This window comes from Gadus macrocephalus, chromosome 6, assembly GCF_031168955.1.
Source record: "Gadus macrocephalus chromosome 6, ASM3116895v1".
Classification (NCBI taxonomy): Eukaryota; Metazoa; Chordata; class Actinopteri; order Gadiformes; family Gadidae; genus Gadus; species Gadus macrocephalus.
Genome location: NC_082387.1, coordinates 22,692,299 through 22,718,850, shown reverse-complemented (window position 1 = coordinate 22,718,850; position 26,552 = coordinate 22,692,299). Strand labels below are relative to the sequence as shown.

The 26,552-nt window shown below is 43.0% G+C and overlaps 1 protein-coding gene and 1 long non-coding RNA gene across 2 annotated transcripts in view; both read left to right on the top strand.

Annotated features, from left to right (window-relative positions):
- Positions 1-26,552, top strand: part of c5 (complement component 5) — a 34,853-nt gene that overhangs the window by 7,070 nt on the left and 1,231 nt on the right. Inside the window, exons 13-44 of the mRNA XM_060053063.1 lie at positions 420-620; positions 901-1,050; positions 1,130-1,256; positions 1,390-1,458; positions 2,388-2,453; positions 3,623-3,811; positions 5,416-5,478; positions 5,750-5,935; positions 12,078-12,159; positions 12,648-12,730; positions 13,100-13,239; positions 13,727-13,969; positions 14,057-14,117; positions 14,216-14,305; positions 14,721-14,933; positions 15,051-15,132; positions 15,518-15,668; positions 20,886-20,984; positions 21,079-21,250; positions 21,586-21,707; positions 21,811-21,891; positions 22,178-22,324; positions 22,834-22,896; positions 22,986-23,068; positions 23,176-23,211; positions 23,972-24,074; positions 24,188-24,262; positions 24,804-24,909; positions 25,626-25,709; positions 25,819-25,905; positions 25,993-26,085; positions 26,228-26,366. Coding sequence (XP_059909046.1) covers positions 420-620; positions 901-1,050; positions 1,130-1,256; positions 1,390-1,458; positions 2,388-2,453; positions 3,623-3,811; positions 5,416-5,478; positions 5,750-5,935; positions 12,078-12,159; positions 12,648-12,730; positions 13,100-13,239; positions 13,727-13,969; positions 14,057-14,117; positions 14,216-14,305; positions 14,721-14,933; positions 15,051-15,132; positions 15,518-15,668; positions 20,886-20,984; positions 21,079-21,250; positions 21,586-21,707; positions 21,811-21,891; positions 22,178-22,324; positions 22,834-22,896; positions 22,986-23,068; positions 23,176-23,211; positions 23,972-24,074; positions 24,188-24,262; positions 24,804-24,909; positions 25,626-25,709; positions 25,819-25,905; positions 25,993-26,085; positions 26,228-26,366 — 3,686 coding nt within the window. The remainder of the gene's footprint in view (positions 1-419; positions 621-900; positions 1,051-1,129; positions 1,257-1,389; positions 1,459-2,387; positions 2,454-3,622; positions 3,812-5,415; positions 5,479-5,749; positions 5,936-12,077; positions 12,160-12,647; positions 12,731-13,099; positions 13,240-13,726; positions 13,970-14,056; positions 14,118-14,215; positions 14,306-14,720; positions 14,934-15,050; positions 15,133-15,517; positions 15,669-20,885; positions 20,985-21,078; positions 21,251-21,585; positions 21,708-21,810; positions 21,892-22,177; positions 22,325-22,833; positions 22,897-22,985; positions 23,069-23,175; positions 23,212-23,971; positions 24,075-24,187; positions 24,263-24,803; positions 24,910-25,625; positions 25,710-25,818; positions 25,906-25,992; positions 26,086-26,227; positions 26,367-26,552) is intronic.
- Positions 19,953-20,879, top strand: LOC132458827 (uncharacterized). Its single transcript, XR_009525961.1, has 3 exons — positions 19,953-20,198; positions 20,324-20,373; positions 20,424-20,879. It is a non-coding gene; the product is annotated as an uncharacterized LOC132458827 (long non-coding RNA).

Here is a 26,552-nt window from a genome sequence, read left to right as displayed (position 1 = left end):
TGGTCAAGGATGCCTCCGGTTAGTTACATTGCGATTAAAAGCCAGAAACTTTCGATCAGAAGTCAAACACCTAAAGCACTGGACTATCCCACTGAAGACCCACCTCTTCCTGGAACATCTGAAGACCACGACTTCCTGGAACATCTCATCAATTCTGTTATTTTGTGCTAGTAGTTTGGAACACAAATTGTCAGGGAATTCAGGAAGCACTTTGAAATGTGATACTATCTACTCTAACTATTACTCTAAAATGTAAACCTAGTTCCACTGGAGGGATGGCTCAAAGCTGAATCTGCTAAATGGCCTGTTGTAAACATCATGTACAGATGTGGGATGGGTGATTGTGGAAATATGACGGCATGACGGGTGGAATGGGATGGAGGTGTAAAGTGGTATGCTGGTCTGTTTCTGTGGTGCAGGTGCTGTCTAAGGGAAAGGTGGTGACCTTTGGTGTTGTAGAGGGTTCTGGCGTCTCCGGACAGAATCAGTTTGTGCGGTTTAGGGTTACGCCAGAGATGACGCCATCCATTCGCCTGCTCGTCTATTACCTCATCGAAAGAGAAGTAGTGGCAGACTCTTTGTGGATAGAAGTCGAGGGAAAATGTGTCAACAGTCTCAAGGTATGTGTACACACACACACACACACACACACACACACACACACACACACACACACACACACACACACACACACACACACACACACACACACACACACACACACACACACACACACACACACACACACACACACACATATCTACATTCACAAAATATGATTCAAATCGATGTGTGTGTGTGTGTATGTGTGTGTGCGTGCGTGTGTGTGTGTGTGTGTATGTGTGTGTTTGTGTGTGTGCGCATGCGTTTGTGTGTACGTGTGTGTGTGTGTGTGTGCAGACTGAGGTTCGCTACAGAGGACGGGATCAGAGGCCCAAGTCCCACCTCCTGCTGGATGTGTCAACCAAGCAGGACGGACTTGTTGCTCTCTCTGCTGTGGATACAGCCGTCTTTCCCCTGCGTCGCAATCACAAGGACCCTGTCGACATGGTAAGGAAAGGGCAGGACTGACCTACAGACAGACATGCATAGCCAGGCAGACGGACGGCAACAGACCTCTGTCTTCCAGGTATTGAGGCATATTGAGCTCAGTGACCAGGGCTGTGGGGCCGGCGGAGGAGGGGATGCCCAGGGCGTCTTCCAATTGGCTGGCCTCACCTTACTGACCAATGCCATTCACCAAGGGTCACAAAGTGGTAAGTCGATCAGTGTACCGAACCGATATAAAAGCAATCAGTCGATCCATCGAGATGCATCTCAGTAGACAGGGTGGGATGGGCTATGAACACATGTACGGAGCTACAGGGGGGTTTCTTTGTGTGTGCGCAGCTGGGACTTGCACAGAAGCGGTACGTGCAAAGAGATCCCTCACAGAAAAGGAGCAGAAAGCTGTGATGGGTAAGGGCTCTTCAACCTCTCCACACATCTTATATGATCTACATCCATGTGATCTTACCATATTATATTCTACATTATATTCCCTCACACAGCTTTCTTTCACTGTCCTGTAAGAGCTGAATGGGATCTATATGTGGACATTGCTTTTATTGGTGAAACTAAACACCTTGAGAGAAATAATGTGCCATTTATTGACTCCTATATATGTAACATTTGCGATACTTTCACATCATGGTCTCAAGACCAACATGGAAATTGTTTTCTCCTCCTCTCTGATTTCTCAAAGAAGAACAGAATGCTTTGATGAATATTTCTGATTGAGCTCACGTGTATTAGAAGATCATTTGCACATCGATTTGGCAGTTCTGTAGCATCGGTGGTGGCCTTCATTGTGGCAGTACAAGGATTTGGAGACGTTTTGGTCTTCGCCTCGTTCCGGTGAACAAAATCACAACAAGAGACTGATAATCCAGAATCCCTTGTTAAAACGGCGTTGGAAGGATAATCCTTCGTTTGATTTAAACGTGGAGATATGCCTTATGTGATCTTCCACATAGTAATCTATGACCTTTTGTCACTGTTACCAAAATAATTAATTCAGAGAAAAAAGGTGTTAAATCCACCAAGCAGTTCTACCCTGCTCCGAACTCAAGTGGCATTCTTTCCGTGACGTCAAAGTGTCTTTCCGAATAACTTTCCGACGTCTAGCGAATGACACAGATGGCGTGGATTCGCTGACGGCAGGCGGGCTGTGCGCGTGTGGCCATGGGGAGCTCCGTCTGGGCAATTCTGGAAGTGGATGGCCGTGCCAGAGACATCATTGTTAGGATTATGTCCTTTAATGTCGATGGTAACCTGTGAAACGGTTTGGGATGTGCTACAAACACATGTTCAGAGTCACAGGGATCTGTATTTTTCTGTGTGAGCAGGAAGGAAACTCCCAGGTTCGATTCGGGAAAAGAGATCCCCCACCGAGGAGCAGAAAATGGCAATGGGTTCCACCTCTCTATTCGTCTTTGTGGAGGAATAATCTGATCGCCCATGACCATATCATATTCTACGTTACATTCCTGTACAGTCCTGACCAAGAGCTTACAAACACCTTGCGAGAATTAGACAGTGTGCCTTTTAAAGTCCTATAAATATAACACATGAGATACTTGATCACTATCTTTTCCTATCTGCTTCTCCTCCTCCTCCTCCTCCTCTTCCTCCTCTCTGATTTCTCAAATAAGTAAAGAATTCTTAGCCTTGCTTGGAAGAGACTTCTCATTAGGTAATCTAGGCAAGACATGTAGCCATTTCAAATCATAATGTAATGGCATAACAAATCCCTTCCTTACTGTCAAAGTGAAACAAGTGTATATTGCAACACACACGCATGAATGACAGAGTAGTATTCCTTTGGTTCAAAATAATATGCAGTTCTCAGGCTCAGGATCGTGGGTAGTGTGCGTATTGTGTGTGTGTGCGTGGACATGTTTATGATGGTTCATGTGTGTATTGTTTTGGTGCTTGTATGCGTTTCTAGTGGCTGGTCTCCCACCAAGCGATAAATTCAACTCTTGGTTGAATTTATCCAGACCAATTCAACCAAGAGTTACGGAGGATCAGGGCTGCCTCTGACCTCTTGGGGGCCAAAGTTACATCCTATGCATTAACATTCAATACATTATTCCTGCAGAAATGATTGCACCAATAACGATGTCCTAGACTTATTTTTGGTAGATAAGTGTCTTATAGAAATCATGACTTTGGATGAATTTAACAGATAATTTGTGAAATCGGCAGAAATAGGTCAGGCTGATTTCGCCCATTTGGCAGCTCCGGCCCAACCGACTCCTGCTCTTCGAGCAAAGAGATCTCTCACAGAGGCCCAGGAAAATGAATTGGGTAAGGGCTCTCCCACCTCTCTATACCAACGTAGCCATTACATATCATCATGTGATGCAATGACAAATCCCTTCCTTTCTGTCAAAGTAAAACAAATGTATATTGCAGCACACACGCATTAATTAAAGGGTAGCATTCCTTTTCTTCGACAGAATATGCAATTCACAGAATAAGGATCATGATGGTGGGTAATGTGCATATTGTGTGTGTGCGAGGGCATGTTTATGATTCTTCATGTGTGTATTGTTTGGGTGCTTGTATGCGTTTCTAGTGGCTGGTCATGGAAACGTAGGCAAGTGCTGCAGGAGGGGTCTGGGCTACATTCCCAACAGTGTGACCTGTGAGCAGTTTGCTATCCATTCAATTCGTCAAGCGTACCCGAGCTGCAGGAAAGCCTTCCAGGACTGCTGCGAACGCAGCTTGGCACACATCACAGGAGATTTCCAATATTCCCGACCAGGTAAGTCTGACTCATTTCTAAACCAATTCAACCAAGAGTAAAGCAGGAACCAGAGCTCCTTCTGACCTCTGGGGGCCCTTACTCATATCCTACTTAGAGCTCAAGCCATCTCTCATATCACTTTTATATAGAAACGGCCCTGCTTGGAACATTTAATGCATGTTTCTTTTTGCATAATTTGTCCTGCAGAAAGAATTTCATCAATAACGATGTCACATATTTATTTTTTGGTGAAAGATATTTTATAGAAATCATGACTGTGGGAGTTTGTGTGGATGATGGCTGGTTTAAGCAGCCTCACCTGACCAGAGTCTGATTGGACTCTGGCGCTGGGTGAGACTGCACACCTGTTGCACATTGAGTTATTACTGTGCAGAGGTTAAACTAGCCATCTCCACGCACACTCAGGGAGAGATCTCCATCATGGCAACATGGAGCACCAGTGCCATGCATCATTACCTGCAAACTTCTACAATAAAGTCCCTTTTAACACCATCAACCTGTGTTCTTTACCTGCAGGAGCCCCATAAATCTCACCTAGGTGTAGTGTGGCAGCCACCTAGATTGCGTTTGTTACATTAACATAAGATGAATCTGAAAGCCATTTACATAAGGGATAATGTATGTAACGCCGGTCATTAACAGGATTTTTTTTGATAATGACTGGCGTTCTATATATTTATACGGCTACTTGCCAAATGGAAAATTTACTTCCCACGGTGTGTCTTTTTACAATTTATTTGTGACCATTCGTAGTGTTGATCAGCAGAGAAAATGATCGCCAAAGAAGTCGACATCGCTTAGCAACCGAATATGCTGGGGTTGATAAGTTACCGGACTACCGTACTTGTGGAGTGCTACGAAAGATGGGAATCAGAGGCAAAAAATCCACTTCCCTTGACAGCAGTCAATTATGCTTAGCACCGGTCAACAATGCAAAAATAATGGACCATTGAACGTTGGGAAGGCCCATTCAAATGACTGAAAATTCTACAGCATTAAGAAGAGCCGTGGTATAATGTAAGATTGTTTTTGTAAATGTCACAAAAAGTCCCAGGGGCAGAACGCACTTCCTTTGATCAGATTTGCACTAGCTGCTGTTTAACCAAAACCTGGGATGTTCATAGCGTCAGTGGTAGCCTTCATCTTGAACCACAATAATGGCAGTAAACAAGGGTTTTGTTTGTTAATCATGGTAATTTGTTAGAGAATCAAAATAGTATTATATGCCATTTTGTAACTTTTACTAAATAAGGCCGTTGTTAAGAAAAAACACAAGTAAGATCCTATATTCTTACAGTTTCTGTTGCGATCGTTCTACTCGTTCTAGGTTGTGTTATTTTCGTGACATCTAAATGACTATTAGTTAAGAGTTTGACGTCACAATGAAGGGACGATGACGCTGTTGATACGTTAATGCCAGTGTGTGTGGTTTGATGTGGAGCTCCGTCAGGCCAGCGGTTGATGTTGATGGGTGGTCTGAGAGATCAATATGATAGGGGTGTTTCCTCGAATGTCGTGCGATTTGTGACCTGCTAAAACGTTTTGAGATGTGTTATGAACTATGTATGCAGTCACAGGGAGGTGTGTATTTGTGTGTGCAGGTTTCCGCCCAGGTTTGGTTCGGGCAAAGAGATCTCTCACAGAGGCCCAGAAAAATGAATTGGGTAAGGACTCTTCCACCTCTCTATAGTAACGTAGCCATTACATATCATCATGTGATGCCACGACAAATCCCTTCCTTGCTTTCAAAGTAAAACAAGTGTAAATTGCTAAACACATGCATGAATGAAAGGGTGGCATCCCTTTGCTTTGACAGTATATGCAATTCAAAGGCTAAGGATCGTGATGGTGGGTAGTGTGCGTATTGTGTGTGTGTGCGCATCGACATATTTATGATTGTGCATATTTGTTTTGGGTGCTTGTATGCATTTCCAGTGGCTGGGCATGGAATCGGAGGCAGGTGCTGCAGGAAGGGTCTGGACTACCTTCCCAGCAGTGTGACCTGTGGGCAGTATGCTATCCAATCAATTCCTAAAACGTACCCGCGCTGCAGGAAAGCCTTCCAGGACTGCTGCGAACGCAGCTTGGAAAGCCTCCCAGAATATCTCCAATATTCCCGAGGTCAGTCCGACTCATTTGTTTATATATACATCTATCTAATATTGCATCAGATCCATAATGTTTGCACATAAAATAGAGGCCTCATCTTTGAGCATCATTATTCCTTCAGAGAGAAGTGCATCAATAAATTGTCCCATACTTATTTAGGGGGGATAGGTATTTTATACAAATCATGCAAGTAGAGGAATTGAACAGCCCATTACTGTAAGTAGATAGTGAAATTGGCACAAAAGAGCACAGGTTCAGAACGCCATTCAATTGATCTGATTTACACCCCCCGCTGTCTAAGCTAACCAGTTATTCAGCATCACTGGTAGCCTTTTTCCTAAAAAACATTGTGGCAGTGAAAATGTGAGGGACCTGGAAAGATTTGTTCATCCAAAGTAAAATCATAGACGTTGACGTACCAAACGTACATAAGCTTGTGGTATGTGTGTATGTCTATAGCTGCAATCAGCAACGTTTGCTTTGTTTTGATAGAAATGTGGGAGTTGAGTCGCACAGTTCTCATGCCTTCGGACCCATAGCATTGGCCAGTGGTCAAACAAATGCATAAAGCTCAATTAAAACACAATTTGATTAAAACAAAGTGGGGCGAGCAAAAGTCGCTGAAACATAAAAACATGGAGGATGGCAGCTAGCAACATACAATCATTGTGTACTGTCTCATATGGCCTCAAGATCTCTCGCAGCAGTGCACATCGTGCCTAGCATCCAGGTGCGCTATCAGGGTACTACTCCACCTATCTTAATACTAGGGTACTAGTATTATTGCCCCTATCTTAATACTAGGGTACAAGTAATACTGTACCTATCTTAATACTAAGGTACTAGTAATACACAACCCGGTATCACACGATTTCGTGCTCATGCGCACGAACGTTAATCTATTGAATCGTGTTCCAGAGCACGATAGTCCTAATTTTTTCGTGCTACACAGAACGAAAGTAAACCAATGCATTCTGAATGGGAGTGTTCTCAGACAATTAACGTGCTCCACAAAACGCTACGAGAGAGAGAGAGAAAGAGAGAGAGGGAAGGACAGAGAGAGAGAGCGAGAGAGAGGCTTCAGAAAGGGTGTGCGCAGATAGTACAGTGCACCCTAGTTATGTTTATGCCAAAACCACAAATGCTATATACGTATATATGTATATATATATATATATATATATATATATATATATATATAGCCTAATTATATATATTGCCTATATATATATATATATATATATAGGCTATATATATTATTAGGCTATAATTATATTATTTAGCGTGTAATGAGACAATCTATAGCCAAATTGTCGAAGATGCCCGAGAATCTCCGGAAATATCAGCATGGGAAATCGGCGCATCAGACCCATAAACCTATACAGAAAGACCTCATCTCAAGCGGGAGAGAACGTTTGTGGTGCTGGTTTGTGTCACGTAAGTACAGGGCTCTCAAGTCTCATGCATTTGGCGTGAGACACACGCAATTCAACCCATGCACACGCTCGAACCTGGTCTCACGAAAATACGTGACACTGTCACGTTATTTAATCTATTGAAACGTGATCAGGGACACGTATTTTCTAAATTTTGTATTTCAATTGGAAGTATTTGTCGTGTCACTATAAGCACGACTTCCAAACTAAGGTTCTGCCCGGGAGCGTTCTCCCTAATGTCCCTTAAGGAGCTCCGTACAGATCATTCATTGTTGAAAATTGTCTGTGATAACTAACAAATGACAGCTTTTGGCCACCCGTTTCTACTTACAATTTTCTGTGATAACTAACAATATGACAGCTTTTGGCCACCCGTTTCTACTTTCACCTTTGATTCTGAGAAATTGTGACAATTCACGGATATATTAAATGCAGGTGCGCTGCTCTGTACGCAAACCGCAAAGGAAAAAGGGTAGCTGCTTCATCTGTTCTTTTTAGAATTGTACTTCTTGATGTTTATTTTATCTAGCCATCTATTCTCTTGTTTTTGGCTATGTGAATGAAAGTCTGCGTCGATGCCTCGCAAGTCCAGTGTCACGAGCGGACGTTGCCATGACATCTAGAAATCATACCGTATTTAATGGGTTATCATTAATATTGATGTGTAGGGGTTGATTATAACTCGTGAATAATATTGTTTATACCACGGTCTGGGGGAATACTCGTATTCTGATTGGCTGCAGGGCGTGCATTAACTCCTGATATAGGCCTACAGACACCTGCTAGTAGTTCCAGTCAGTGTTTAGATTCTCTGCCCGAGCCCGACGCGGGCCGGGTCGGGCCGATATTTCCCACCACTATCCTCGGGCCGGGCCTTTGATCAAGCGTTTATATTTTTATTTTATCATTGGTTTATTGGCCTAATCTGAGGAGAAATCTATGCCATGAACAGAAATATTATAGGCCTTTATTACACGGATCCTCTCAATGCCGTGGAACGCTCCATTCACTTGCATGGGTAGTAGTCCCGTGACTTGTCAACCCCAGCGTCTTCCGTTGCTAAGCGACGTCACCGTCTTTGCAGACAAATTATTTCTCTGCTGATCAGATTCAGATTCAGATTCAGACTTTATTGTCATCGTGCAAACTTGTACAATGAAATTGGGGTGGTGCTCACTACCCATAGTGCAAAATAAAGCAGTGCAAAAAGCAAAAATACAAACACAAACAACAGCAATAGGCACAATAAATATAAATATGCAGACATAAGTGTCTTTTTTTTAAAAAATAAATAAATATGGTAGAGGATTTCACATGTCCATTGGGGGGGGGGGGGGGGGGGGTCAGGTGTTAAGTAGACGAATTGACAGTGGAGTGGTGGAGGGATGACGTATGTTGGCCAACCCGGAAGTGAGCGTCGCCCTGGGTTCCCTTGACAAAAAGCCAACAGGTTTTTCCATTGGATTTTGGATTATTGCAGAAACATTTGCATCTTTGAAGCACCTCCTCAAAAACTGAAAATAAATAAATAAATAAAAATAACCGTGCTCCAAAGAACGAAATGTAAACCAATGCATTCTGAATGGGAGTGTTTCTCAGATTTTTCCATGCTACACAGAACGAAATGTAAACCCATGCAAATAAAGACTTCATGGTCATAATAATTTAAATATCATTAATCTCCTGAGTGTGTAGGGTGGTATTCTATTTTTTTCAACGGGGCTGCATCCAGTCACTAGACCGTCATGGTTGCTATGGTGGTTGCTAGGGATGAGTCGGTCACGACCGATTCGTTCACAACGAACGAATCCCGATCGTGAACGACAAGAACTGGTTCCCCAAAACAAGAAGAACTGGTTCTTTGATTCTTTTTTTTTAACATAAAACAAAAATATGGTCACGTAAATAAAATATACAAACGAACAGAGCTTCGTCTCCCCGCGACGTATATTGATTGAGTCTACAACGTTCTCAAAGATTCAGCCAATGAGAGGTAGCAATGGTGTTGCCATGGCACCTGGGTAAACGTATCTTGGGTCATACCATTTGAAGTGGGGCCACTCATATATCCCCCTACATTTCTGAAAATAGACTTGACCTCATCTGTTTATTGGATAAACGCATTTTCCAATCCCAGGAGTCTTTGCTCCATTCTACGTCAATTCAAGAACAAACAAAGAAATTAAACTGCAGTTCGTATTCTTTTATTTATGACCATGAAAGTTGTGTAATGCCTGAATAATGAAGAATTAAATGTAAAGTAAAATAAAATTATAAATATAAAACCATGAATGACATATAGAGAGTAAGCAAGTGGTATAAATATTGGTGGGACGTTTGGTTATACTATATAGTATATCGTGTCGATTTTCACGAGGGGTAGAGCCTAGAAGTCGCTTAAATTATGCTCAGGGCGTCTCGCGGGGGGGAGGGCAGACACCTGTGAGATTCCCTGTCATCTGACGTAACGAACGAATCAAAACGAACGAATCAAACCAACGAATTGTTATAGTGAACTGAACTGAAAGAACTAGTTCCCGGAAAATAATCATTTTGCCCATCCCTAGTGGTTGCTATCGACCGCCCCCCTCTAATCCTTACATGGATCTAAAAACCACGCGGCAAAGGAGCTGCCGTCAATTGTCTTGTTTTTGTTGTAAACTAGGGTCCGATAAGCAAAACACCAAGCTCATTGATTAAACGAGGCAGGGTTATTTGAAACAATTTATTAAATAAATATTTGTGAGAGGTCATTCCTTCTCCTGAGTTTGCTTCCTATTTATGTCTAGTGTACACCCCTACCGTCCACAAGCATCCCCCCCCCCCCCCCCCTCCCCCATATGGATTTGGAGAATTGTTGCCACGTCCCAGTGGTGGAGGTATTATATATGAAAGAGGGCATTCAATTATACTACAATGATCAATTAGGAGGCCGAAGCCCTAAAGGAAGTGATGCAATAGGTGACTGAGTCGAGAACCTTTAAGTAAGCTGTACCTTGGGGTCTCTTATACATCAAAGGGGGTCTCAAAGGATGCATACGCTTCAACCTGTGGCTCCAGCCCTACAGGAAATGACTCAGCAAGTGCTCCATCTCGTTGCACCTCACCCAGCGGCTCGCTTGCAAGATTTTGGCCTAAAGTTCTTCCCAGACCTACACCCTAGCCATCCAACATGCATATCTGAGAATTAGGCCTCTCTTTAATAATGACAAAAAGTTATGAGAGAAATACACATGAACTTTTTGTTATCTCATAAGCGGCGTGGTGCCGGCTCCTTTTGACCTTTTGACCCCAGACTTCAAAAACGTGGCCACAGGCCAGCTGTGTCTACACACCTTAAGCCACACATGTACACATCCATCCCACAAAAAATGGACTAGAAACTAACCTCTGTCTTATGTACATTTACTGTACTGTTGGAGGTCACGCCCCTTTTCCGGCCTTTTCGAGATAGCTAGGGATGCTAAAATGTTTGTCATTCCCCGGGGCCCCGAGAACGACATATCCGAGATTTGGAGTTCTAGCCCTTAGAGAAAAAAAGTTTTCCCAAATGGACTGTCATTTGGACAAAGCCCCTCAGAAGTGTTGCCTGCAAGACCTAATGGTTCAGAATGTGGTGGAAAAACAGTTTTTGAGAAAGGAAGGTCCTACCGCCCTGAAATTTGAATACCTTATTCTAGGGCCTAACTGGGGCCCCCACACCGAAACTTGGCCCGGTCGGACCCCGAGGGCAGGAAGGGGTCCGAAATACGTGTCCCTGATCACGTTTCAATAGATTAAATAACGTGACAGTGTCACGTATTTTCGTGAGACCAGGTTCGAGCGTGTGCATGGGTTGAATTGCGTGTGTCTCACGCCAAATGCATGAGACTTGAGAGCCCTGTACTTACGTGACACAAACCAGCACCGCAAACGTTCTCTCCCGCTTGAGATGAGGTCTTTCTGTATAGGTTTATGGGTCTGATGCGCCGATTTCCCATGCTGATATTTCCGGAGATTCTCGGGCATCTTCGACAATTTGGCTATAGATATATAGCCTATATATATATATATATATAGGCAATATATATAATTAGGCAATATATATATATATATATAGCATTTGTGGTTTTGGCATAAACATAACTAGGGTGCACTGTACTATCTGCGCACACCCTTTCTGAAGCCTCTCTCGCTCTCTCTCTCTGTCCCTCCCTCTCTCTCTTTCTCTCTCTCTCTCGTAGCGTTTTGTGGAGCACGTTAATTGTCTGAGAACACTCCCATTCAGAATGCATTGGTTTACTTTCGTTCTGTGTAGCACGAAAAAAGTCGGACTATCGTGCTCTGGAACACGATTCAATAGATTAACGTTCGTGCGCATGAGCACGAAATTGCGTGATACCGGGTTGTGATACAGCATCTATCTAAATACTAAGGCACTAGGATTACTGGGAAACCTAAAGTAAAACTGAGGCACTAGTATAGGTTCTGCTGTGGGTTACTGTTGGGTTACCTCGAAATGGCTGTTTAACTACTCCAAACTACCATCCTTATTTTTCTATGTCTATAACACGTAATCAGCTTACTATATTAATTATAAGGAATTGGTCATTATTAATGTGTGTGTGTGTGTGTGTGTGTGTGTGTGTGTGTGTGTGTGTGTGTGTGTGTGTGTGTGTGTGTGTGTGTGTGTGTGTGTGTGTGTGTGTGTGTGTGTGTGTGTGTGTGTGTGTGTGTAGATATGGGCGCTGACTTAGACATGGCCCCTTCAGTCAGAAGCTACTTCCCAGAGAGCTGGCTGTGGGAGGTCCAGCCCGTCAGGTGAGGACTCGCCTAGCCTCATTCTCTCCTTCTAGTTTCTAGTAGTAGTGGACCCTTCAAATATCTATTGAAGTTTCTCATTCAAACAAGATCATTCTTATTATTAGCAATATAAAGACATGTATTGTGGTCGTAGTTGAACAGGCTGTAGTGACAGTGATATCATTTGTAGTCGTAGTAGCAGTAGTTCCTGCAGCATGGTTGCATTTAAAACTTCCAATAGTGGCTTTGCACATGGCTACACACTTTTTTATAAATGCCAAAAACACATTCAGTTTGGATCTTCTGTCCCATCATGCCGACCCAGTATCTGTAGCTGACTAGAAAGTCGCTTGGAGCATTGTGTAGAAAAGTAGTCCATGAGTCAGAAGGGAGGAGCGTTCTAAAATATAAATGGGCATTTCTTAAAAATGACTGCTATTAAATTCAAATTACCGCACCGTTAATCTATTAATCTGATTATTGGAGGCGCATGTGTTTGTGTTCAGAGACCACCTATTGTCAGTGAACATGAGTCTACCAGACTCTCTCACCACCTGGCAGATCACTGCTGTTGGAATGTTCCAGAATGGTCCGTAGGTTCTCATAAACTCTTCCTTGCTCTCCTTCTCAACGCCTCCTTCTCCCTGTCTGTTGTTTGTTTGTTTGTCTTGTTATGCATCTGGGTGAAAATGAATTACATACAAAACCGTGGCGATAACCGCCACGCAGTTTCACGTCCGCATATGGAGTTTGTTTGTGTGTTTGTATCTTGAATGGTCGTTTATGCTATATTGAAATGATTATGTGATAGTGTTGTTTTGTATATAAACTCTTATGTTTGGCCTGTTGGCCTGTGTGTGTGTGTGTGTGTGTGTGTGTGTGTGTGTGTGTGTGTGTGTGTGTGTGTGTGTGTGCGTGCGCGTGCGTGCGTGTGTGCGTGTGCGTGTGTGTGTGGTAGGTATCTGTGTTCAGGATCCTGTGCAGGTATCAGTCAGTCTTCCGGTTAGTGTCAACATTCCTCTGCCCTACCAGCTGGTCCGAGGAGAACAGCTCGACCTGCTGGGCTCCGTTTATAATGAGAACATTGAACCCATACAGGTAGCGACCCGCAGCTACACCTCCCAATTCACAACAAAATACACCTCACATTGCAATTGCAGGAAAACAAAGTTCCACTTGCCATATTGGTTGATTTTATAGATAAATGCTTGCAAGGTATTCAGAGAAGTGTCAAGAAAGAGGCACAGCTCCTGTCAAGGAACCAATTAGTCAGACTCATTAAGGAACCATGGCCCAGAAGTATAAGAGGTGAACCAGAAGCATAAGAGATAACCAGAAGTATAACAGTGAACCAGAAGTATAACAGTGAACCAGAAGTATAACAGTGAACCAGAAGTATAACAGTGAACCAGAAGTATAACAGTGAACCAGAAGTAGAAGAGGTGGACCACAAATAGAAGAGGTGGACCACAAATAGAAGAGGTGGACCAGAAGTAGAAGAGGTGGACGAGAGGAATTAGGGGTTGAGCAGAAGAATACGGCCGTGGAGCAAAGATGTCAGCTGTTTGTTCTCAATCCTTCCCAGTATTGTGTAACTCTGACGGTTGGTCCAGAGTTCTGCTTGCTCCACTCACAATCCGATGGGGACAGTGGCCTGCGAACCACAGCTTGCGTGTGGACCTATCTCTCTGGTTCTGGAGTGGGGAAAGGGGGCCCCTTCACCCTGCTGGGTCTAAAGCCTGGGGAGCACACCTTGATATTCACCCTGAGGACCAGCGACAGACCAGGGGCCCCCAGAGACATCGTGAAGAAGAAGCTCCGTGTGGTGGTATGACAGACAGACAGACATATGGATAAATAGATGGGTTGATGGGTGGATAGATAGATGGATATAACATTTTCCTTGTTTTAACAGCCTGAAGGTGTTAGAAAGGAGACCTCCTCTGTAGGAACTCTGGACCCTCAAGGCATATATGGTCAGCTCACACGCACAGAGCCATCTAGGACCATCTGTTTCAATGGAAAACACAAACACTGATATCTAGAACCATGTGTTTCTACGATCACAACACAGGCTCGGAGAAGATAAAAGTGCTGCTTAAGAATCGACCTCCTCCTGACCTGGTCCCTGACTCGTCTGTTGAGCGCTCCCTCTCCTTCAATGGTAGGCTCCGTCTCTTCCTTTAAAGTTGCTACATGTGCGATTTGCAGGGAGTTGTAAAGAGGGCAGAAAGAGCAAGATGTTTGTCGATAAACAACAACAACAACAACAAATCGGTTGCATTCACTCACCTTCGAGGTACATTAAGGCAGTTATGAACCAATTATGGAGGAGAGGCCCTGGTGGGTCAGAAATCAGCCAGAGCGTTCTACAATCTAAATGGTCTCCTACAGAGCCTTGTGCAGTCATCTTGAGACCGATATTCTCACAGAGCATTTCACACACTTATAACTGATGGATGGCCTGGCATTTCTAAGCAATCATGTTCAAATAATTAAGTCTTACCTGCAGCACTTTGAAGAGCATCTCCTATAGTTATGGCGACTTACACAACGTTTGCTATGTCCCTGTTGTCCAGGGGTGATCATGGGTAAGATGCTGTCTGTGATACTGGAGCCAGAAGGGTTGAGGAAGCTCATCCGTCGGCCCTTGGGATCTGCAGAAGCTGGGCTGGATGGGCTGCTCCCCCTCATCCATGTGTACAGGTACCTGGAGTGGAACGACTGCTGGAATGTTCTGGGGGAGGACGTCCGGGCCAACATATTTAACCTAAAGACGAAGATCAAAGAGGGTAAACCCCAGTCTGTCCGTCTGTCCATCTGTTGTTGGTTTTTATATATATTAATGTGTGTGTGCGTGTGCGCGCGTGTGTGTGTGTGTGTGTGTGTGTGTGTGTATCCATCCATAGGTGTGGTCAATATGTTGTCCTTCAGAGTCAAGGATAATCCGTCTTCTTACAGCTTGTGGATGAAAGGAAAGCCAAGCACACGGTCAGATCATGCTACAAAATGATAATATTAATCATTATAATTATAATTATTATGTATATTGTTTTTTATAATTACCATCCTATACAAAACTACCATCTCTTTACAAACTGGTGCTATCCCATTCCAAGCATCTTCATATTCAAAGCACTCCAATACCTGCTTTCTGATTTTCCCTTATTCAGCATTCTGTCTGTCTGTCTGTCTGTCTGTCTGTCTGTCTGTCTGTCTGTCTGTCTGTCTGTCTGTCTGTCTGTCTGTCTGTCTGTCTGTCTGTCTGTCTGTCTGTCTGTCTGTCTGTCTGTCTGTCTGTCTGTCTGTCTGTCTGTCTGTCTGTCTGTCTGTCTGTCTGTCTGTCTGTCTGTCTGTCTGTCTGTCTGACTTACAGGTTGACCGCCAAGGTGGTCCATACATTGGCTCTGCTAAAGGATGTGATCAAGGTGGACTATACATCTGTAGGATTGTCTGTGGACTGGCTCATCAACGCCCAGAATAGAGACGGCTCCTTTAGAGAGCTGGCCTTGGATTCCAAAAGAGTGGTGTGTGGCAGCCTCTTTACCTTAACATGGACGTTAGTTCATGTGACCTTTGATGTTTTTTAGAGACAGAGAATGAAAGAGTCAGACTTTTCGCTGTGTAATCGTAAAAAACATTTAACAAGGAACATCTAAACGTCTAGAAAACTGTTGAAGAAACGTCTCAGAATACGGTGTAGAAGACACTAGTCACGTTTCCGCCTAAGGTGAAGCGAATCTTTAGAAAGTTCGCAAAAAAATATTCTAATTATGTGTGTTTCCATCAAGTGGTTAGAGCGGAAAACTACACACATTCCAGGGCGTATCCTTTTGATAACATGCTCTCTCTTAGGTCCTAATATATAGTGGAAATGCGTTGTTTTCCACCTAAAATAGCTGTAATGTTTTTTTCTTCGATGAGAGCAAGGAAAAGTTTTACCTTTTCATCGGTCCACACGTATCTATCATTCACATTGGCCATCTGTTCCATGGAAGTATTTAAAGGATAGGCCTACATTGTACATATTTATGATTTGAAATTCAAGACATTTAACGTTTCTTCATGTCTTAACCTAGATGTGTAATATTTTCAACCTCTTTTTTTACTACAGCACTCACTGCATTTTCTGCAGGAAAGGCATTTTCTAGTTATAATTTGAAATTCGTCCCAGCCTTTATACCACAGATACTCTAGGGTCTATAGCATATAACCACGTTGTCTGATTACAGTTTAATTCATTTTTCACAATTGACCAGCTCTCATTAAGAAAACTAATCACCACGCCATTCGTTTTAATGGGAATCGTGACGGTCTATACTTTCAACATAAAGTGTACATATTTAGGTGAGTGCTGCATGCAGCGCTCAACTATTGTTCTTCTTAAGTTTTATTCTTTCTTTCTTTCTTTTTTCTTTATTATTCTCTACAAACTTTGGGACCTTTCTCCTCAATTTTTCACCTACTCTCCATTTAAATTTTAAATGGCTTGGAATCCAAGGGCGTCAGTTTGTTTTTAGAAGTGGTGGGGACAATAACCATAAGCTTGAGTGTGGTTTGAAAAGTGCTGGGTACCCTTATGTAAGCTATTCATCCATTCAACGCTGTATTACAATATGCTCTACAGTGTATAGTCAGGTATTGAAAATCCTATTCGAACAATAAGTTGAAAACACAGTTTGTGTTTTGGCTTGTTTTGCAAAACGGCGTTGGAAACACCAGGGTATTGGCTCGGGATAGGTAATACTAATACACACAGGACAAAGAACAGTGTTGGCAATTTAACACTTATCATGACATCAACAAAGTTTACCAGACAAACAATGCCAGACTGTAAAGGGGGTACGAAATGAAACAAGGTACTGAGCATCAGCCTTTTGAAGACGAGCAAGGGCTGCTGGTAGCATATGTTATGCTGCATTAAAAAAAACAAAAAAAAACAAGCGCCCAGAGGAGAATTGCATCTGCCAAATCCTGACCACCAGTAAACACTTGCGAAGGACCAATGTAGACTTCACTCGTTGCAACATCATAAGCAAATTGCCCGCAAATAAAATCCCCTACAGTTTAGGATAATCACACAGGTTATGCGAGAACATATTTATGTCAGGATAGGCCTACCAGGCTCCAAGTCGTCACATATCTCAATCAGACAAAACAACTATAACCACATTGGCATAGCAATCGCACCGTGTGTAGCTGCTACTAGCTGCAATCTATACAATGCATATTAGCTGGAGCACCAACCAGAATCAGATCACAATCGCTTAGGACCGGGGATAACCTTTGGCCAGGCCATCACGAGCAAACAGAACCAGCAGCAAAGTTTACGTAAACCAATTTCTTACCTTATGTGGTCCTCCACATGCAGGCTAGCTGATGTATCCATATCGTGTCACAAACATGCTTTTTACAGGAAGCAAAAGGACCGGCTATTTTCTGAATAAAAATGTCAATTTTGGCTGTCTATCTTGAAACTTCTCCAGTGCGTTCACACCAAACGCGACGGGGCAACAAGATCCCATACAAAGTGAACGTATAGACGCGTATCGGGCAGATTTTTTGGATTTGATTTGTCGCGCCACACTTTCGCCGTGCACAGGCGAGCGCGTTCACGAGGATTTGTGGCGCGACAAATTCGCTCGAGTTGAAATATTTCAACTTTGACACGAATTTCGCGTGTTGACAGCCAATCAGCGTTCAACAGCGTGGCCACTGAGTGACATGTGTAACGTAACAGCCAATCAGCGTTCAACCGTCAAACTCAGTGCAGTGCAGTCCGGTGTGAACTGCAGCATGGAGGAGAAAGTGATTGTTGCCGTTTGCGACTCTCGGAGCTCTATCTATAATAGTATATAATATAATATAATTGTATATATAATATGTCGGGGTTTGTTTACCGGCGTTGCTATGGGTTCCGGTCTTGTGTGTTCCAACGGTTTATTAGGTAGGTCTATCTAATAAATGATGTCTTCGTGCGCGCCTATCGCATGATTTTAGACTCGACGATTTCGGAGTATGTGGGGATTTTTTCAGTCGCAATTGGTTTGCACATTTTTAAAAGTGGTGGGGACAAAATTCGTATTTCAAATAGTGGGGGGGACCTGTCCCCCCCGTAATCGACGCCTATGTTGGAATCGCGGCCTTCTTTTCAGATTTTTAAAATAATTTATACTTTTTAAGACATTCTAAAAGTAAGTAAGTAGCGAAGGGATTGTTACATTCATCATGGATCAGTAGCGGTGGGAAAAATAATCGATTCTTCGATGCATCGCGATTCTCGCTAGAACGATTCTGTCTCGATGCAGATAAATTAATAATCGGAATTAAAATAAATAAATAATGTTTTGCCTGCTGCAACATTCTGCTCGCCAGAGAGGGATCATTTTTGTAATTTTAAAATTATTTTTCTTCAGTGTGTATTGGCCAATCTGATTTTTCTTTCACTATTGCGATTCAGCCTACGCATAGCATGCGCGCAAACTCACAGCCAGACACAAGAACTCCTTCTAATTCAAGAGCAGCTTTTCCTTTAATGACATCGAAAAGAAGGATTAGAAATAAAATAAAACTGAAACCTATTTTTTGCATGCTTCCATATTGTGTTATAATGCAAGCTGCATTGATTATTGCATTGTTCATAGAAAGTCATATTTGTGACAAAAGCTTTCTCTCTTATGAAATATTAGATATATTAGCCCCGGTACAGCCACCACCCACATCCGAACTTGTGCAGGTACAAATGTCATGAGGAAATCCAGAGAACCCTCAAGAAGATACTTCACAATAGCCGTAATGCAACAAACAAACCATGATGAACTGTGACTTGCTTTCTTTTCAATATCCAAAATAAATATTTCTCTAACTAAAAAGTGTGTATTATTGAACAAATAAAAGATGATGCGCGCATCTGTTATTTAAAAAAAGGGCAACCGTTTAAAACCATATACAATACAATATATTATTTATAGTGCTGTCAAGCGATTTATCGCATTAATGTCATAGTTAACTCACGATTAATCGCAAATCTTTTTTTTATGCTAAATATCCCTTGATTTCTTTGTCCCATTAATTGTTCTCATTTTAAGGCTCTTATCAACATGGAGAAGTGCATCGGCTTGCCTTGTGCAAATGTTTTTTTATTGATAACAACATTGGCATATACTGATCAAAACAGGACGATACAAAAAAAAAGCCTACAGTGCAATTAAACGATGAACATACAAACATACTGCCTTGAACATAGCAGTCAGGCTACTGCTTCTTTGTTTTGAGCCAAAGAAAAAAAAAAAAATATATATATATATATATATATATATATATATATATATATATATATATATATATATATATATATATATATAATAAAAAAATTCACCCCGTTAAAATTGGTTTGTGTTAACGCCGTTAATATCGCGTTTAACTGACAGCACTAATTATTTACGTTTGTTTATTTGCAAACATTTACACGTAACATAAATGTCTCCCTAATCTTCCAGACATAGCATCTGGCTATGACTACAACTCTCCTGTGGGGACTGGCGACAGCATACCCTCTTGATGTCTGAATCCATCTCCCTGTAATTCCGTACACAAGTGACGTACTGGAGCAGATACATAAATGTATGATTGCTGCGCAAATTGTTCATGCTATCGTTATGTATTATGTTGGCCAACACTCTTACACTGATCGTTCTGTTCAACAACCAAAGATAAAACAATTCTAATCTAGGATATAACATCTCCCCGTCAACTATAAAAAAGGATGGGTTGTAACACAAATACACCATTTCAAAAAAAAAATCTGTTGAGTGTTCGCTTTCAGAACACAGACATCATTGATAAGATATTATGAACACCCGCAATACATCCAGCACAGATCTGTATTTCCCTTTAAAACCTGTTCTGTGTGCTGTGTTCTTCATGCAAACAGATGGGTTTTAGATACAATATATCATGTTACATTTTATTAATGTATATGAAGAGAGGTATGAATAAGGTGCAGCCTAGAGGTGATGAGTAAGGTGCTGCCTAGAGGTGGCCAGGGGATGATTAAGGTGCAGCCTAGAGGAGAGGAGTAAGGTGCAGCCTAGAGGAGATGAGTAAAGTGCAGCCTAGAGGAGATGAGTAAGGTGCAGCCTAGAGGAGATGAGTAAAGTGCAGCCTAGAGGAGATGAGTAAGGTGCAGCCTAGAGGAGATGAGTAAGGTGCAGCCTAGAGGAGATGAGTAAGGTGCAGCCTAGAGGAGATGAGTAAAGTGCAGCCTAGAGGAGATGAGTAAGGTGCAGCCTAGAGTATAGGATTTATTTGTTCCACAACAGAAAGTACAGAGAGTGCAGAAGGATCCATTTACAATAAGGCCTGAGGTAAAGTGAAACAGGGCTTGTATAGGGAGTGGAAAATGGAGTCTAAAATATATGCTATATAAAAACGTGTTCTTATTAATGTTTTGACATTATTATGTTATTAATGAGACGGATGGTAAAACATATGTGCTTTACATATGTGAGGACAGTAGTTCAAAACACACACACACACACACACACACACACACACACACACACACACACACACACACACACACACACACACACACACACACACACACACACACACACACAGAGAGCACACAGAGCGCACACAGAGCACACAGAGGCCAATCTGGTCACACACGGTCACCGAGCGCTTGTCTATGACTGTGTGGAACTTCTCCCTGGGCGCTGACAGCTGTGCTCTGGTTGCAGACGGCAGATCCCGAGGAACACTCTGTCTACTTGACATCCTTTGTGCTGATCAGCTTGAAGAGGGCCACACAAATTAAACACCCGGCTTTGCAGCAACAAGTGAGATCCCCCCCTCCACCCACACGTCTCCTTTTCCCCATTGGAAAAGCACATTTTCTTCCATTCATTTTCTTCTCCTTTTGATTATCTTCAGTCCCAGCGTGACGCTATGACGCAAGCTGTACTCTACATTTCCCAGCATGTCATGCATGTGAAGAGTTTGTATGTGCGTGCAGTTGCAACTTATGCCCTGACATATCATAACATCGACAATGAAATGGCCACAACGCTGTTCGAGAGCCTGGAGGGTCTGGCCCGACAGAAAGGTAGTGTGTGTGTGTGTGTGTGTGTGTGTGCGTGTGTGTGTGTGTGTGTGTGTGTGTGTGTGTGTGTGTGTGTGTGTGTGTGTGTGTGTGTGTGTGTGTGTGTGTGTGTGTGTGTGTGTGTGTGTGTGTGTGTGTGTAACGTTCTGTGACTGTGTGACCAGGTTTGCCTCTGTATGCTATGACAGCTAATGTACCCTTCAATGAACCCTGTGTGTGTGTGTGTGTGTGTGTGTGTGTGTGTGTGTGTGTGTGTGTGTGTGTGTGTGTGTGTGTGTGTGTGTGTGTGTGTGTGTGTGTGTGTGTGTGTGTGTGTGTGTGTGTGTGTGTGTGTGCAGTGGGTACCATGGAACTGAGATATTGGCAGGAATCCAATGTGGCTGAGTGGCAGCAGCCTGACCAATCAAGTGGCCTGATGGTGGCGACCACCGCCTATGTCATGCTCACCTCTGTGTTCAAGGTACATTTGACCTTCAAGGGGCCACGTCTCAGGAACAGAGCACTCACTTCGTGTTAACATCTCATCTGATCAACACTAAACTTGAACCGATCTTCACTTCAAGGGGAGGTTATACTACGTCAAGCCCATCGTCAACTGGCTGACCCAGGACCAGCACTATGGAGGAGGCTTTTATTCCACCGAGGTACACAGAGTATTACAAAATGGAGGGGTCCTTGGCCTGTCTGCCATTCTTTGGCTTCAGCTCATCCTCCACCCTGTCTGCATGTCCAACTGTCTGTCCAACTATGTGTCTCTGCGTTTTATAATATGGTGTCTCTATGGGTTGATTTATTACTCTTTATGTACTTTTTTATCTTTGGGCCTGCGTTTTTTCTCTCGCCTTTTCAATGCTTTCTGTCAATGTCTTTGCTTCTCTCTGATCCTGTCTGACTACCTGCCCATCCTGTCCTTCTCTCTGTGGGCCCCAGGACATGGTGTTAACCCTGGAAGCCATTACGGAGTACAGCCTGAAGTTAACCCGGTCCGAACTCAACCAGGACATCGTTGTCTCGGGGAAGGACATTAAGGCTCTCGTAAAACTCAGGGAAAACCTACCCATGGTCCCGCCCGTACAGGTGCCCGTAATACATCGCTGTAGACTAGTAGGTCAAAGGCCCCTGATATACTTCAAATGAAATAAAAATCGGGATGTTCACAGCCACAAAATTAGTTTGCTGCCTAATCGAGCCACCGCGTTGGGCTTGGATCACCGCATTGTTTGCAGGGTGCTCAGCTGACCGAGTCAAATATCCACGCAACCCCCCCCTCCCCATTTCACCCACCCCGATAAACTACTGGCTCCGATTGGTCAACAATACCACATTCTCGATTGCATCTCCTCCCACAACCAATTTGTCATTATCAGACAAGCCCACGCATTGCAGTGACTATTGTTGACCGGCAAGAGTGCTAGTTTCATCGGCTGATGCTGATACGCTGATTTCAATTTCATTGAGTATGTCGGGAGCTAAGTGGTCAATGTACACGATTCAGAGTACATCCAGTGGAGAAGCGTGGTCGATGTGAAGTCATCTCATGGTAACGGCCGCTAGGCTGAAGGCTAACCGTTATCATTCCCTCCAAGGTGCATACCTACGGTGACATCACGGTGTCAACAGGATATGGGAACGGTGTCTCTCATGTCGAGGTTCGTCCGGTCCCTCAACCCTCAATCACTTATTCAGTCACTCCCTCCCTCACCCCTTTACTCAATCACTCATTCACATTCTGTTTCAGCTCAAGACCGTATATTACCAGACCACGGTATCCCTTAAGGAATGTAACTTTGACTTCAATATAGAACTAACCAAAAAAAGTGAGTATTCGGCCATCTTGTCTGCCTTTATGTATCCCTCTGCTAATATAATATATTTATTCATTCTAAATTGTAATGTTAAATTGTTACCCTTGCTCTCTAAGGTACCAGCGCCACCCGGTATCATTCCCTAACAGCCTGTGTCAAGTAAGCCCTTTAAACACTCAAACTCCACAATCCCATAGCAAATTACACCCCTGGCCGTTCAAAGATCCCCGGGCCACAGCGAAATAATGGCCTGTTTATACCTCAACAGCCATTAAGAGGTCTGCGAAAAAGATATTTATTGAGACACAGTACCTGTCCCTTTCGTCGATCGCAGACCCTCTCTGGCTCGTAGCCCGGCTGCAATATGTCGCCAATCTGTGTCAAGTAAACGCTCCACGATGGAGTAGGGAACGGACATCCTCTTACATAATATTATAACACCAAGAAGAATAGATGTAGACCTGCAATCACACAAATTAAATTCACATCAAGCACAGTCCTAGATGGCAGACATATGGATCTACATACTACTTTCTGAGAACTTTAAGGGAGGAAAAAAAGTGGAGTTTATTCCCAGAGGCAAACAAAAGAAAGATCTGTAATGGACTGGTGTGGTCTGACTTAGGTTATCGTCCATTCGGTGAAGAGGGTTCAATATTACTGACTGCAAAAGCAGAGGAATTCATGAGACTGTCACAACAATTTTGTATTTGACACTTTATTTACTACATTATGTTTGAACCAAAACTGTGTAAAATGCAGTGTTACAGTGGTGAAAAGCTCATTTTAACCATGAAAATGCTGCATTTCCAAGGCGATGAAATACATCACGGCTTAAAATGTGACATAATGAAAGCTTAACCGCTGAATTTAATTCAACACAATGAGGCCAGGATGTGACCCTTTTTTCCGTCCACAGATACAGGCCCCCACCAAACGAGGTTGAGCCAGAGTCGGGCCTGACTGTGTTGGAGATTCATCTTCCAACAGGAGTTCAACCAAACCTTAATGAACTCGAACCAGTACATACATACACACACACGCACACACAACGCACACATACAAACACAGGCATCCACACTCTGGCTTTCATCTGGCTTCCAGTAAACCATCCTGACTCTTTTTTTGTGTTCAGTTTAAGAACGGTGATATTCCTGCCATCTTGAGTTATAAAATGAGAGGAAACGTGGTCATCATCGAGATGGAATATGTAAGTCCATATATACAGTATATATATATATATATATATATATATATATATATATATATATATATAAATACAGACACGCACACAAAAGCCTTTTCAAACATGTAGCAATTTAACCACTCCTCACATAATAAATAAGCAATATTAAAATGATCACACCTAGGCTTACTCTAAATGAAATAAATGCCCCCAAACAGGATTTATAGAAAGTTGATGCAGGAAAGAAAGTTAAAAAGGAAGACCTTAAGGCACATGCTTGCTTGTCGGGTTCTTGTTGGAGAACATGTCAAATCAGCGTCGGCAAACATTCAATATTCATGTTTTTGGGTGTTTGTTGTGTCAGTATGCAAGCCACTAAAAAAAGCTAAACATTTAAATACAGTATGGAAAGGAGTGCCATGGTATTGATATGTGTGTTGAGTTGCCATTGATGGCTTACTTTTTGTATTCTTGTGGTTGCTAGGTGCTGATGTCCTGCTAATTTTTGATGGATTCCAATCTCTGGTTGCTAGGTTCTGATATGGTCCTGTCTTTTCATCTTTAGGTACCGTCTGATATCTTCCGGTGTATAGGGTTCCGGGTCCGTGCAGAGTTTAACGTGGTGGCAGCGGCAAAGTCCATCTTCAGAGTGTTTGAGAGCGAGGTTCAAGGTAAACACCTGGTATTACTATGAACCCCTACAGTGATTTATTTTGGCCTTCTGAGATAAGACTACTAACAGAAGACAAATCTGTGAGCTCATTATTCATTTGCTCTGGCATATGCATTTGGGTTCCCTTCCGTCCAGATTTCCAGCCGACCTGGACAGGGTTGAGCCAATCACAACGGTTTATTTGAAGTGCGGGTTTAATACGATAACTGTACAGAGGAGTGCTCTATTTGAGCGTCGTTGAGGATTTTCATAAACAAACCAAGATGGCTGCCACTGATATGTCACACCTTCCATTGCTCTGATTGGCTGTAGGTCTATCCTTTTGTGTCTAGAGGCCTTTTGGTCTACATCTGTTGATAACCGCCTTTGGAAAACAAAAAAGGAACTGGGAGGTTGCAGACTAGCATACACGCATTTGTGAATTGGTCCTGTGATGTCAGGTCAAGACATCACCGCACAGGTCGATGTCAAGACAGGACAATATAAAAACAGACTTTTTTATTTTTTTTGCAAAGGAAATGTGATGGGGTATGATGAAGAGGGGGGGTCTTTTTTATTTTATCTTGATAGAGAGGGATAGATTGATACTAGAAAGAAAATATATGTGCCAATCTCTCCATGCTCCATGAAATCCATAGCAACATCCATTTAGACCCCAAGTGTCTGCCAATGCTGTGCTATTAAATCCCCTGGTTTCTTTGCCTTATCTTACAGGCAGTGTGTGTGAAAAACAATTTTCGTTTGCTGAGGAGGATCTACAGCGACTGTGTTTTGGGAAGGAGTGTCAGTGCATGAAAGGTACCGTCATGGAGCTCTTAGGCCTCAGCTGTTAAATCTGGTGGATCAACAAATAAACAACCGAAAAATCGTAAATGTTTGTTGAGAATGAACGTGTGTTTTATTCCAGCCGCTTGCGCCACGTATAGAGGAAACGGCACCGTCCTTACAGCAGAAGAACGCATCCTGGAGACCTGCTATGATCATATCCAATATGGTAAGGGAGACAGCCATACAGAGAGGCAGAGAGACAGACAGAAACAGACAGACAGACGCATTGCTAATAGATTGTTTCCTTCTCCAGCGTACAAGGTAAAGATTAAGTCTGCAGTGGCTGAAGGGGACTTTATGACCTACACGGCCATCGTAGTCCTAGTCCTGAAACAAAAGGACCGAGGTGAGATTTAATGTCCATTAACTCCATCCTAGCTGGACTTTGCTCACAAACTAAAGACTTGCATGTGTGTGTGTGGGTGTGGGTGCGGGTGTGCGTGTGGTTGTGGGTGTATGCGTGCGTGCGTGTGCTTGTGTGTGGGTAGCGTTTGAGGGTGTTAGGCCAGGCGTTGAGGTGGCCCTGGTGAAGAAGGCCACCTGCAGCTGGGTGGAGCTTCATAAGGACGCCCATTTCATAGTGCAGGGCTCCCGTGGCTCAGAGCTCCTCTCCAATGACAACGTCAGGTCAGTCTCCCCTCTCCGGCCAATGTTTTCAGGGCCCAGAACATACTTAGTTGTGAACATTTGATGTTGTTTCTGTAACCTGCAGCCTTATCGTTAGGCTTCAGCCCCGAATGTCCAAAATATTACAAATCAATAAAGATTAATATAAACTTTGCACCGGGGATATTTATCAGTCATTCTGATCAT